Here is a 14,079-nt window from a genome sequence, read left to right on the forward strand (position 1 = left end):
TACGATGGCATGTCATTTGATACGAGACACAACACAGGAAGCGACGAGTTGGTGAGTTTTAACCCCCCGCTAATCGCCGCTTGTGACCCTGCAAGGAATTGTCATCTTAGGAATCTCATCTGCCAGGGCAGAGCTGCTAATTTGTAAACACAGGATTTTAACAATAAGTCTGCTTCCATGAAAGAAGGAAGTAGACACACTGCAGAATTATTGCAGGATTTGTATTAGCTATAACAAAGAAATGTTTTTCTTTAAGTCGCATTCACAGTGGGACTTTGCGTTTCATGCGACGTTGAAGTCGCAACGCGTCTGCGTTTAGAGGTAACACACTGCAAGCAGTGAGTCGCACTGTGAACGTCCCATAGGATTATGATTGCAGTGCGGTAAGCTGTGTTATAAGACTTTATAACGCAGCTCTGCAACGTGCCACTGTGAATGTGGCCTTAAGGTTATTATGCTGTTGCTTATCTTTTAGAGCAGAGAGGGAAAGCTCATAAGGAACAGTTCTTTAATCACATCACCCTGTATAACCTGAAGCATTGTACTTGGTGGAATAGTGTGGGTGTACTTATTACAACCTAAAAGCCATCATTGGAGAACTGTTGAAACAGCTACCAATCACGTTAGCAGAATTTTCCCATAAATATCCTGCAGGGTCACACCAAGTACACTAGCGCCTTAATGCTAAATTGTCTTCACCAGAAGCTGAATCATTCCTGGTTGTTTCAAGGGAATGTTATCAGTACAGGTGCCCAATAAAATTATTCCAGTTAAGCAATTATTAGCAGTTTTCTAATAGAATAAATGTTATATCTGGGGGAGGGAGAGGGGCATTGAATTCATAGAAAGTGTACTATGAAAGGAGCCACCTAGATACATGTCCAATTGAACATTGATCAATAAAGGCTGCTATACTGCAGATCCTACAGGTCGCAATATAGGTTAGGACTGCGGGCAGAACACGGCTGCACGCCTTTACAGAAGGATAAACAGTACAAAGCTTGGGCAGTGATGGGAAGAGAGATATTAGATTAGATCTCTGCTGATCTCATATCTAATGGGGCACTATGGCAAGGTGATCAATATCATGTAAATATTGACTGTTTACCACATCTAATATGCCTAGCTTCAGATATATGCCACGTCAGATCACTAAAAAAAAAAGGAAAGAACATACCAACTTCTACTCTGTTTAACAGTAGCAAAGTGTCTGTAGAGGACTCCACACCACAGAGGACACAATAGCCTTCCCTAACTTTGTAAGGAACAGTTCACAATATATGTAGTGCAGAAAAATGCAACAAACAGTGTGTAGTATATGCAGAAACACCAGGCATTGCACAGAAATAAAAGTACTGTGCTTCCACCAGTGCAATGCAATATCAAGAAGCTTGGTGTACTTTGGTGTGCTGTTTAATTTCTTGTTCAGCCTGACCTCAATAAAAATTGTGCTATTCTACTTTAGAGGAACCTGAAGGAATCCTCATAGGGAACAGTTCTCCAATCACAGTACCCTCTTACAGCACAAAGCTTTGTGATTGGCTAAATAGCCTGGTTGTAGTTTACTACAGCCTATTGGAAACCTAGCAGTTTGAGAGGTTGCCACTCAATCTCCTTAGCTGATTTTCCCTATGAGGTTTCCTAATGAGTCCCATAAAGTAAACTAGTGGCATAAAAATAAGGTGGCCATAGCTGGGGCTTCTTTAGCGTCCCCATATACTGTGTGGCCCCTCTGTATTGGTGCTATGCCCTCATTCACCGATGAAGGGCGCATGCTCTATTCATTCTGCACGCTCCCAGTTACAAGTTTCCAAACTGCAGATAATGGAAATAAATCCTCATTGCCACAGTGCAGTTGTTTGGGCATGTGAGCAAAAAGGGCACACAGAGTGGACAGAGCAGGTCCAATCGAAGCTTAAATCAGAGTGCATTACTCCAACACATAAGGAAGGCCAGCAACGCTAAGGGGGCCACACCGTTTATGGGGACACTGCCCCAGGTGTGGGAGCTCCAGCACACTAGTTCCTAGGTATGACAACTGCATTGACTTTGTTCATGTACCCACTATGGCCCCAATTCACTAACCTTAACTCCTGTCTTTAATAACTCTTCTGAGCTGTTTTACAGTTATCACCATGGTGATATAATTGTGATAACTGTAAAACAGCTCAGAAGAGTTATTAAAGACAGGAGTTAAGCTTAGTGAATTAAAGAGAATCTGTATTGTTAAAATCGCACAAAAGTAAACATACCAGTGCGTTAGGGGACATCTCCTATTACCCTGTGTCACAATTTAGCCGCTCCTCGCCGCATTAAAAGTGGTTAAAAACAGTTTTAAAAAGTTTATTTATAAACAAACAAAATGGCCACCAAAACAGGAAGTAGGTTGATGTACAGTATGTCCACACATAGAAAATACATCCATACACAAGCAGGCTGTATACAGCCTTCCTTTTGATTCTCAAGATATCATTTGTGTGTTTCTTTCCCCCATGCACTGAAGTTTCAGGCTGCTCTTTTCTTCCTGCAAACAGCTTTGCCCTTGTCTGTAATTCCTCAGTATGTGAAAGCCCAGCCAGCTCAGAGGACGATTTATCCAGCTTGTAAACGAGAAGAGATAAGCTCCTAATCTAAATAATACACAGGCAGTGTGCATAGAGGGGCCTGGAAGGGGGAGATGCATCACAGAACCACAACACTGAAGAACTTGGCAGCCTTCCAGACACAGGCCGACAAGTCTGACAGGGGAAAGATACATTGATTTATTACAGAGACAGTGATAGCAGAAAGTGCTGCAGTAAGCCAGAACACATTAGAATAGCTTTTGGAACTTGTAGGATGATAAAAAACAGGATGCAATTTTTGTTACGGAGTCTCTTTAAGGCCTATGTGACCAAAGTTTCTTGCTGAAATGTCATCATCAGTTTTAACCTCTAACATTAGTAACTTATGAAAAACAAAAAAGTTTGCTTTCTTAAAACAGAAAGAATTTGCGATAATTCAGGTTGGAGTGAGCTTGAGATGTCTCCCAGTGTATCACTGCTGAATATATGCAAATTAACCATTGTTATACCATTAGTAACTTATAGCAGACTAAACATGTTAGGCAAATTCAAACAAGAAATCTGTTCGGGACTATTACACTGTGTAGCAACCTTCAGACTACTTTCCATATATCACTCCCTTTAACCTCCCCAAATTCACCAGGAATCCTCCCTCCCAGAAGCATGGGGGAGGCGGGTGTGCCTGGCAATGAGAGCCCCCCAGCAACACATTGGCTGCACCGTGATGGGACAGCCGTGTGGAGCTGCCGCGCCGCCTACCGTAGGTTTCTTCGCCATCATCTCCTTGCTCATAACATCCATAAGTCGTTCTTTTTCTTCATGATAACGTCGCTGCTGCTCTAGCATAGTCTCCATGTTGGAAAGAAGAGTCTGACCCGGAAGTAGAGTAACCAAAAATGCAGCTCTACAGGAATCAGCGTTGGTAAACTGAAGTTCCGCGCTTTGTGTTCCTACAAGAAAAAAATTGCAGCATCACTGCGCCCTCTGCTGGCGGTCGGTGGTGAGTGTTGATGGGAGTAGCAAAAACCAGAAAGGAACGACAGTAGAGTATCGTAGGATTTGACTCGGCCTGGAAAAGTCTGAAGGTATCACGCAGCAAGAGCCTGCCATACACTAGCAACCTCTCTCCAGGTGCCAAAAAAGATAGATCCCTATCTCATCGACATCTGATCAGAGAGGGATCTATTACTGCTATACACTGCACATGGATATTCTATTGTAGCCTGGCTCTTGTACACTACATGCGATTCCAATTTTGCTGCAATTTTACATTGTGATTAAAAAACGTCCTGCATGCTACGGTTTTTTTTTTTTGCGTTTTTTCTTATTGTGATGGTAGCAACTAGTGAAAATCGCAATCGGAAAACAGAATTGCAATTTGCAGTGTTAAAGAAGTTGGAATCTATTAAAAATCAATTATCGCCGCTATAATGAAAGATATTGCAACCTGTAATATTTAGCAACTTAAATGGACTGTGCTTTACTCCTTCTTTCACATTTCCTTGCTGTCATTATTTGCAGCTGCCAGTGTTTAGCAGGGCAGTTTCTAGGCTAAATTTCACCCAGGGCGAGGGTGTAAAAATCCCCCCCCCCCTCCCCCCCACCTTGGAGCTTGGTATAAGTGCCCACAGTATAGGTTAGCTACGTAGGTGCCACCAGTATGTGTTAATTAGCTAGGTGCCTGCAGTATAGGTTAGATAGGTAGATGTCCCCAGTATAGGTTAGATACGTAGGTGTCTGCTGCATAGGTTAGGTAGGTAAGTGACTGCAGTATAGGTTAGATAGGTAGGTGACTGCAGTATAAGTTATATAGGTAGGTGACTGCAGTATAGTTTAGGTAGGTAAGTGACTGCAGTATAGGTTAGGTAGGTGACTGCAGTGTAGCCTATACTGCAGTCACCTACCTAACCTATACTGCAGTCACTTACCTACCTAAACTATACTGCAGTCACCTACCTATATAACTTATACTGCAGTCACCTACCTATCTAACCTATACAGCAGTCACTTACCTACCTAACCTATACTGTATAGGTTAGGTAGGTAAGTGACTGCTGTATAGGTTAGATAGGTAGGTGACTGCAGTATAAGTTATATAGGTAGGTGACTGCAGTATAGTTTAGGTAGGTAAGTGACTGCAGTATAGATTAGGTAGGTAGGTGCTGCAGTATAGATTAGGTAGGTAGGTGCTGTAGTATAGATTAGGTAGGTAGGTAGGTGCTGCAGTATAGATTAGGTAGGTAGGTAGGTGCTGCAGTATATATTAGGTAGGTAGGTAGGTGCTGTAGTATAGATTAGGTAGATAGGTAGGTGCTGCAGTATAGGTTAGGTAGGTAGGTGCTGCAGTATAGATTACATAGGTAGGTAGGTGCTGCAGTATAGGTAGGTAGGTAGGTAGGTACTGCACTATATATTAGGTAGGTAGGTGCTGCAGTATAGGTTAGGTAGGTAGGTAGGTGCTGCAGTATAGATTAGGTAGGTAGGTAGGTGCTGCAGTATAGATTATGTAGGTAGGTAGGTGCTGCAGTATAGATTAGGTAGGTAGGTGCTGCAGTATAGATTAGGTAGGTGCTGCAGTATAGATTAGGTAGGTAGGTAGGTGCTGCAGTATAGATTAGGTAGGTAGGTGCTGCAGTATAGGTTGGGTAGGTAGGTAGGTGCTGCAGTATAGATTAGGTAGGTAGGTAGGTGCTGCAGTATAGATTAAGTAGGTAGGTATGTGCTGCAGTATAGATTAGGTAGGTAGGTAGGTGCTGCAGTATAGATTAGGTAGGTAGGTGCAGCAGCGTGGTGGGAGCGGGCATAATAGTAATAACTCACCTTTTTCTTCAGCAGAATAGCCGATCCCATGCAGCTTCAATGTACTTCCTTTCCCGCCATTTGTCTCAGTAACAGCGCCCCCCTGTGTTGACATGCAGAACATCATCACAGGGGGCGCTTTTACTGAGACAGATGCCGGGAAAGGATCAAGTACATTGAAGCAGCGTGGGATCGGCTATTCTGCTGAACGAAGGTGAGTTATCACTATTATACCCGCTCCCACCGCCACAGCGCTCCCCCCTCAGGCCGCAACAATCCAGCGCCCCGGGCGATTGCACTTATCGCACACCCATAGAAACGGGGCTGGTGTTTAGTTCCCTCCAGGGGGGCGGGGGTGGGGTTGTTAATAGTTTCCCACCGGGAGGAGGGAGGTTATTACTTTGTTCTGGGGGGGGAGGGGGCATTAGTTGCCCAGTAGGGTTCTGTGTTAGAATAGGGTTAGGTTGGGTTGCATTTTCTGATACAAATACATTGAAATCAATGGTTAGGTTGCACTTTCTGATAGCTATAAGTATAAATGATTGCAACTGGTTGCAGAATATTATAAACTTGCAAAAATGTAACACTGCTCCCACAGTTGCCTCCTCGGCTAATGTCCCCTTACCCCTATGCAGAGTATTAGTGCAGCAAAGCACTCTGACTCACCTCGCCAGCTGGCGGGGTCACTCTGTCCACCTAGTGCCTGAGATTGGCAGGCTATTTGTATCTCAGGGACTGTATTATGCATCCCCCCTATACGGCACACAGTTTATATTCTCTAGTGTGTGGTGTTTTTATTTTCTCGGGGGGAACAACGGAGGGCACCTAAAAGACGCTGAGGGACCTCGCTGGCATTGGGGGCCTGGAGGAAACCCCAGGTAAGTTCAGTTTTCCATTTTGCAGCTCTGCTTAGACTCTCATTAAAAAGAAAATGAAAAATGATATCTTAAAGAAAACCTGTAATGTGAAAAACCTTCCCTGGGGGGTACTCACCTGGTATGGGAAAGCCTCCGGATCCTATTGAGGCTTCCCCTGTCCTCCTCGGTCCCACGTCAGCGGAGATAAAGCTCCCCGAACAGCGGGGATATAAATATTTACCTTCCCGGCTCCAGCACAGGCGCAGTATCGGCTCTCCACTCGGAGATAGGCGGAAATAGCCGGTCGCTCTCGGCCCTCTCTACTGCGCAGGCGCAAGTCTCCTGCGCCTGCGCAGTAGAGCGGACCCGACGGAAATCGGTTATTTTAGCCTATCTCCGTGCAGAGAGCCGCAACAGCACTAACGCTGGAGCCAGGAAAGGTAAATAAATCAGCGGATTCGGCGCTTGTCAGGCTTGTCGAGGGAGGATTCCGGGACACTTCGGGGGAGCCAGCCCTGGATAGTTAGGCTCTTGTAGGCTTCTTAGCTTGCTCCTTGCTGATTCTTATTGCTAAAATAGCACCCCACAACAGCTCTTTTGAGAGCTAATCTTGTTCTTGTGATCTATTTTTTTTCTGTGTGTCCCACTGACACTTGTGTTGCATAGACAGCCTTGATAATTCATACTGTGTGTGCCACTGCCAGGCCCAGCACATTCAGTGACTACGGCCTGGAACACACCAGAGGAGTTTTTCTGAGCGTTTTGAGTTTTTAAATCTGCTGCTAATGTTATCCTATGTGTCTGTGCACACTGGAGCAATGAGGTTTTGTAAAAAATCCCATAGCATTACATTGGGAAGAGCTTTTGAAACCTCTAAAAGCTCTTCCCAATGTAATGCTATGGGGTTTTTTACAAAACCTCATTGCTCCAGTGTGCACAGACACATAGGATAACATTAGCAGCAGATTTAAAAACTCAAAACGCTCAGAAAAACTCCTCTGGTGTGTTCCAGGCCTAACTGTGTGTGACAGGTGCACATTACTCATCACTGCATATACCTACCTGTTGTTCACTGTGCACCCACCCACCTACGTGAGCGCACACGGTGTCACTGTGCCTGTCCGCTACCTGTCTGTGTGTGACAGGTGCACATTGTAATACCCATTACTGCATATATCTACCTATCTGTTGTTCACAGTGCACCCACCTACCTACATGAGCTGAGCGCACACAGTGTCACTGTGCCTGTCCGCTACCTGTCTGTGTGTGACAGGTGCACAATGTAATACCCATTACTGCATATACCTACCTGTTGTGTTCAGTGCACCCACCTCATCACTGCATATACCTACCTGACGTGTTCAGTGCACCCACCTCATCACTGCATATACCTACCTGTTGTGTTCAGTTCACCCACATACCTACGTGAATGCACGCAGTGTGATATACCACTCCGTGCATACCTGTTAACTGCACCTGTGTGACTGCACATTGTATTATACCTGGCAGTCAGTGCATACCTTTCACTTGAATGGATGGCAGACTTGCCCTCCATAACAGATTCTCGTTACAGGTAGTACAGTCTATCAGTGTCATCTACAGCAGGGCCTCGAAAGTCCTCCTTTTGGTCACTACCTCGGGACGTGCATGCCATGCCCGCTGCCTTCCTTGGATGTGTGGTAGCTGTTCCTGCTCCTTTGCCCACAGTGTTGCTGCTGCCTTCCTTGAATGTGTGGTGGTGGTAGCCGTTTCTTAGGCTCCAACTCCGGACCGGAATCGAACCAGGATTCCCCAGCCATTACCAGTGGTCACGCACAATGGCAGACTTGCCCTCCATAAAATATTCTCGTTGCAGGTACTGAACAGCAAGCAGAAAAAGTATTTAAAAAAATAGATGTAAGCTTTAACAATGGTAGAGAAAGAACCATTGAAAGTTGATAAGTCAGTCAGACATTACCTGACATCACTGAGTGAGGACGAGCAATCTCTCCATGGTGCGCACCAGTCCAGCACGGCCGTCACTACACAAACAGCTGTTTGCGGTGCGTTACACAGTGAGTTTGGTGTGGCAGTGTGAAGCAGTACTCTAATTACACTCCCTGATTGTTGTATACACATGCATGTTTTAAAGTACTTTAGGCCTGCAATGTAGCATTCAATGTGATTTCTGCCCTTAAAACGCTGCTTTGTGTCAAATCCAGATTTTTCCCCGGGACTTTTGGCGTCTACCCCACTCCGCCATGCCCCCCTCCAGGTGTTAGACCTCTTGAAACATCTTTTCCATCACTTTTGTGGCCAGCAAGTGTTTCTATTTTTCAAAGTTCGCCTCCCCATTGAAGTCTAGTGCGGTTCGCAGAAGTTCGCGCAAACTGAACTTTTAGCTGTAGGTTCGCGAACCCGGTTCATGAACTGAAAATCGGAGTTTCAGGCCATCAGTATAATGCAATGATTAATGAAGGTATCTCGGCTCCATAATAAAAGCAATAGCTATGGAAGGTATCGGGGCAAACCCAGGATTTTTAAGTGGGGAATTCCTGAAAGGTTTCCCTCAGCCATGCACAATACAGTATAATAATATAGTAGCACATCATGCTGGGTACGCATAATGCAATGTCCCGTCCGACTGACAGGATCTGACAATTATTTCCTAAATGTGCGATCTGCTCCCGATTGACAACAGGATCAATCAGGAGCAGTATGGATACAGATAATAATGAGGACAGCCGACATTGCTAATGAAGGGGAAAGTGAAGCATTCACACAGCAGGGCACAGGGCTGTGCTCATACCTGACTCTGTTAAGTTCCCCAGAGCTGCTCCATACTCTGTACACACTCTGCTGCTCCATCTAAAATCAGCTGTAGCAGGGAATGAAAGGGGGCGGAGCATCACATAGTGCAGGCAGAAGCACGGTGCTGTGAGCTGCAGGACGCCTGCAGTTATTCTGGTGTCTTAACTTGTGCCTGTCCCCAGACACTGCACTGGCCCTGGTCTGAGGGGGGATTCTGGGCAGCTGTAACCCCCCTGCGTTCGCCTATGGGTGTGATGGACCTTTCAGGACCATTGTGGTGCAGTTGCAGAACAAGGAGTTCTTTGAATATCACTTTGCCATATCTGATCTTATAGGTGAAAAGGTGGCTACATTGCAAGAAGCTGATGAAATCTACGAAGCATTTTTCTGCTATTTGTGCCAAATAAGCATAAAGAGTTTAATATGTAACCGATTCTTATACTGTAACGCTGGGAATACACCATGTTTTTTTGGCAGATAGATGGCTCGATAGATAATTTCTAACAGGTCTCATCTGTTTTCGATCTTTCTTCTGATTGATTTTCTGCTAGAAGTGAATGGAAATCGATCAGAAAAACGATCAGAAAAACGATTCTCATTCACTTTCACATTCACGGTGTTCTCATTCACTTTCTTTCCCCTCCCCCAACTAATTTGTAGGCAGGGTCTAATGCGAGTCTGGGCAAACTGTACGCGGCCGCATTCCTATAATTTTTGGTCTTTTCCCCCTCCCTCCCTGCAGAGTTGCGAGCGGGCGATTAGCGGGGGTTAATACTTACGCACTCGCTGCTTCCTGTGTCATGTCTCCATAGTAACGGCATCACATGCACATCGTTCCATGACGTGCCAGCGTTTCACAAGCTGGCAGCGTGTCATGTGTCGTGTGATGATGGAGATGTGACACAGGAAGTGGCGAGTCAGTAAGTATTAACCCCCGCTAATCGCACGCTTGCGACTTTGCAGGAAGAGAGGGGGAAAGAGAGGAATCTGGCTGCTTATCGGTGGGCTAGATCCGCGGGCCATAGTTTGCCCAGCACTGGTCTAATGAATGGTTTCTTCTTCTCTTTTGAGGCTAGTTTTAGGCCTCTTTCACAGTGCGACGTTAAAGTCGCACGTTAGAAAATGTTTCAACGCAGACTAACACACAGCAATACTAAGTCTGTGCGACAGTCACAGTGCACACGTTGCGTTTGTGTGTAACGTGTAGCGTTATTAGAAAGTGCTGCATGCTGTGCATTATACACGTTATTAGCTACGTTAGACTGCACATGCTCAGTAATGACTTGGAAACATACTTTTCATTGCCTGTATGCTCTACTATATGTGACGATAACGGGGCATTAAGTAACGTTGCAACTTTTTGGGGGCATTGCGTTGCGACCTTAACGTCGCATCAAAACGCAACGTGTTACTGTGAAAGAGGCCTAACACTTACATATATAGTTACATAGTTTGGTTGAAAAAAATATTCGTCCATCAAGTCCAACCAGAAAAAATAAATAAAATAAAAATAAAACACCATCCTGAACCTGCACATATCCCAGTTGATTCAGGGGAAGACAAAAAACCTTACAAGGCTTGTGCCAATTAGCCTTAAAAGGGAAAAATTCCTTCCCGACTCCAGATGGCAGTCAGATACATCCCTGGATCAACTCTGCCAGGAATTACCTAAGAATTATAGCCGTGTAGGTAGCATTGCTACTTGTTAGTAGCATTGCTGTGTGTGCACCTCAGAAATGAAGCTTTGTATGACCCTGTGCCACGGTGCTGCAACAGGGTCATATCAATAGGCCCGTCCCCCTGGTCAGTGACATACTCCTTGCTGGGCAGTAAGTATGTCACTGGGATTCCTGTCGGTCTGCCCATATGTGCCGAACCATGCTCCTGTTGTGCACACTGCCTGCGTTGCACATTGATTTGCATTACTGCATGATCCATGCAGTAAGAGTGGTTCATGTGGTAACACACTGCAGCCTTTGCGTAGGCATTGCAGCAATTTGTGTACTTCTGTAGTGCTGCATTCCATTGCGTGAACTGTGCAAGTCTCCATAGACTTGTATGTCCCTTGCGACAGGAAGAGAAGTGCAATGCGATGCAGTGTGCCAGTGTGCAAGGGGCCTGAATAATTGCATGGCAGGCGGATTCATTTTAAGGGAATTATTATTATTATTATTTTCAGCTTTTTATTAATAATTTTGGAGACGCTGTTTCTCCTGTTTTAATACTGTAAGCTATTGGTTGAAGTTGTTTTAGCTTATTTTGAGATACTGGAATCAGTGACAATAATTGTATGGGCACTAGGCCTACCCATTGTTTGCAGAAATCATATCTTTTATTTTTAGACCATAGGCCATGTGTGGAATACTTTTTATAAAACAAGAATTTTGAGTTTAATGATGTGTTATGAGCTTTATTTGGATTACATTGCAGCTGTGTTTTCAACTGGGGAACTGTGTGACATACTATTAGAGCTACTATTATCATTCACATGGACCATAATGCAGTTCATATCTGTTTGTACCATTTTTTCCTTTTTCTATCAGTATCTGTGTTTACAAATATAATTAATTTCTGCTGCGTTGGCTAGTATTAGGATCATTATATTATTAATTTTGAATACCTTTTGCTATATTTGTTTATGTTATGCATCTTGTATTGTGCTTGATTGTCCTCCAGCTGAGTAAGGCCTGGAACCCACTAGCAGCGCTTTTTAAAGCTTTATGTAAGTGCTTGTGATTTGAAAAGCTCTTGCTAATGTAATGCTATGGGTGTGATCCCACTTGAGGGATGTGATTTTTTTTTAATCCCCCATAGCCTTACATTAGCAAGAGCTTTTCAAATCACAAGTGCTTAGAAAAGCGCTGCTAGTGGGTCCCAGGCCCAACAGACAAAATACAAATACAGACCCGCTGCGGCAAAAAATGAGTTATTCTGTTGTACTGCTTTAAATGAACAAGAAGGAACCCCTATGATGCACAATTTCTGCTCAGTAAGTGAATGTGCAAAGCATTCTTTATTACTTTATGTCCCGAAAAGTCGAACACACATCTAGAACCGCTGGTGTGCAGTGTTAGCCTATTCATTTTCAGAGCCATTTTAATTTGATGGCAACTCTATAGAAATGTGCCTATCTAATGTGGATGGAAACTACAAGGACATCTTGTGTCCAAATAGAATATTGCAGTCTCTGACATCTGCTACACTAGCAATAATGCAGCAGTGGAATATCAAGCTGAAATCTCCAGCCCAACTGTTTAAATATGCATGTCCTTAGTCAGCCTACATGCTTGGCCTTTCCAGACTTTGAACAAATGTATGTGGAACAGAGTGGCATCATTTGGTAAAGTGATTTATTTTGTTGCAATATAGCTGCAATTTTTTCTCCTATGCAGGGCACAGTTTAATATCTGCTCTATGATGATTCCCTTCACAGCAAGTATTCAACAAGGAGGAAAGCTGGCACATCCAAAATCAATCTTTATTAGTTTCATGTAAAAATATGGCCATATTTTTACATGAAACTAATAAAGATTGATTTTGGATGTGCCAGCTTTCCTCCTTGTTGAATACTGCATAGAGGGCGTCATCCCTCTTTTTAGCTGTTGCACTCCCCTTAAAGACTATGGGTTTGATCCATTAGTGAGTGCGAGAAAATACTTCCAATGTGATTCACAGCAAGTATGACAGTCTATGTACCTGGTTAGGAACCTGTCTTTTACTGGGCTGGATGCAGACATTAATTTTCTCCTTCTGTAAAACCATCTCTATCTGGAGCCCTCAATTGGTTGTTCTTTACAAGGTACACTATTCAATTTGTGGAAGTATTCAGATATTGATTATTTAATTTTTCAAACACTTTGCACTAATAGATATTAGACAAGATTTTTTGCAGAAATCTTGTCTAATATTGATCTCAATGTTGCTGATGCAGTACAAAACTATGCAGACCCTTGACTGTGCATCTGCTGCTGTCCTGTTGGTTCCTAATGGCATTAAGTGCACAAAAAGGCATAAAGGTTAAATCTATATTTGAAAACTTCATAGCTTCAAAATATTTTGATTTGATGTTTATATAAACTTTAATGTCAGATATTGGAAAAAAATGTAATGCTTTAAGGTTATGTTTCCATTTGTACGAATCCCATCCCTTTTCCCCACATGCAACTTCAGATGCGGACTTACAGTCCATTTAAATCAATATGCTGCTTCCTAATTCACCTGCGGGGAAAAAATTGAGTGCCTCCTTCATTTTTCATCCAAATTCCCATAGCCATGCATCCCCATAGCCATGCATTGGCACAGCTATTGTATTCAGATGCAATTTGGAAACAGAATTGGCACCCTAGTAGAAATGTAGCCTAGGGGTAACATTATCTTGCTCCATGAGTGACCTCTCAGGCTCAGTTCACATGGTTATCTGACAGCAGTGGATTTACCACCTGTCAATTGTTCCAGTATGAAAGCCCAGTGATTTCAGGCAGCTGGAGGCATCTGGTGGTGGAAGTGATATGGCACTTGAAGAGTGCATAATCAACTCACATCTGTTTGCTGCAGTCCCCTGGTCTGATTAGCCTCATGTTATTCACACTATGTCATTCAACCTGTCAAAGGGAAAACTAACTGCTGCTGTATTGTTTCACATTTCTTTTAATACAAATGCTTACTTTTGGGGATGAAATAAGTAAAAGTTATCCATTGTTTCTCATTACTGGACTGGGGCTATTTTAATGTACAGAAGCATCACTATATGTATAATTTATATACAGTATGTCATCCCTATTCTATCAACATGCTATTGATTTGGTTGCAAAAACAACTTTCCTTCTGAGGAAAGAAAAGCTGCAGCGGGACTCCTCCTGCTCATTCTTCTGCTCTCCACTCTATAGGACAGAACTGGCTGCTTGGCAGAGAGCTGAGCAGCTCATTGGTACACTGATTAGGGATAAACCGGTGACATTTACCCCAATTCTATGTGTAGAGTAATAATATCCTCCTTTCATCACTAGCAAGCCTGTTTACTACAATGTAACACATTGATGATAATTGTGTTACTAACTCGTGAGGGATCA

At 43.6% G+C, this 14,079-nt stretch overlaps 1 protein-coding gene across 1 annotated transcript in view; it reads right to left on the bottom strand.

Annotated features, from left to right (window-relative positions):
* The window catches only part of SF3A3 (splicing factor 3a subunit 3), a 48,131-nt gene extending 44,670 nt beyond the window's left edge, over nt 1-3,461 (bottom strand). The window contains exon 1 of the mRNA XM_068269034.1: nt 3,324-3,461. Within this exon, the coding sequence (XP_068125135.1) occupies nt 3,324-3,419 (96 nt within the window). The 5' untranslated portion in view covers nt 3,420-3,461. The remainder of the gene's footprint in view (nt 1-3,323) is intronic.
* Nucleotides 3,462-14,079: the final 10,618 nt, after the last annotated feature.

The sequence above is a fragment of the Hyperolius riggenbachi genome, chromosome 2, assembly GCF_040937935.1.
Source record: "Hyperolius riggenbachi isolate aHypRig1 chromosome 2, aHypRig1.pri, whole genome shotgun sequence".
Taxonomy (NCBI): domain Eukaryota; kingdom Metazoa; phylum Chordata; class Amphibia; order Anura; family Hyperoliidae; genus Hyperolius; species Hyperolius riggenbachi.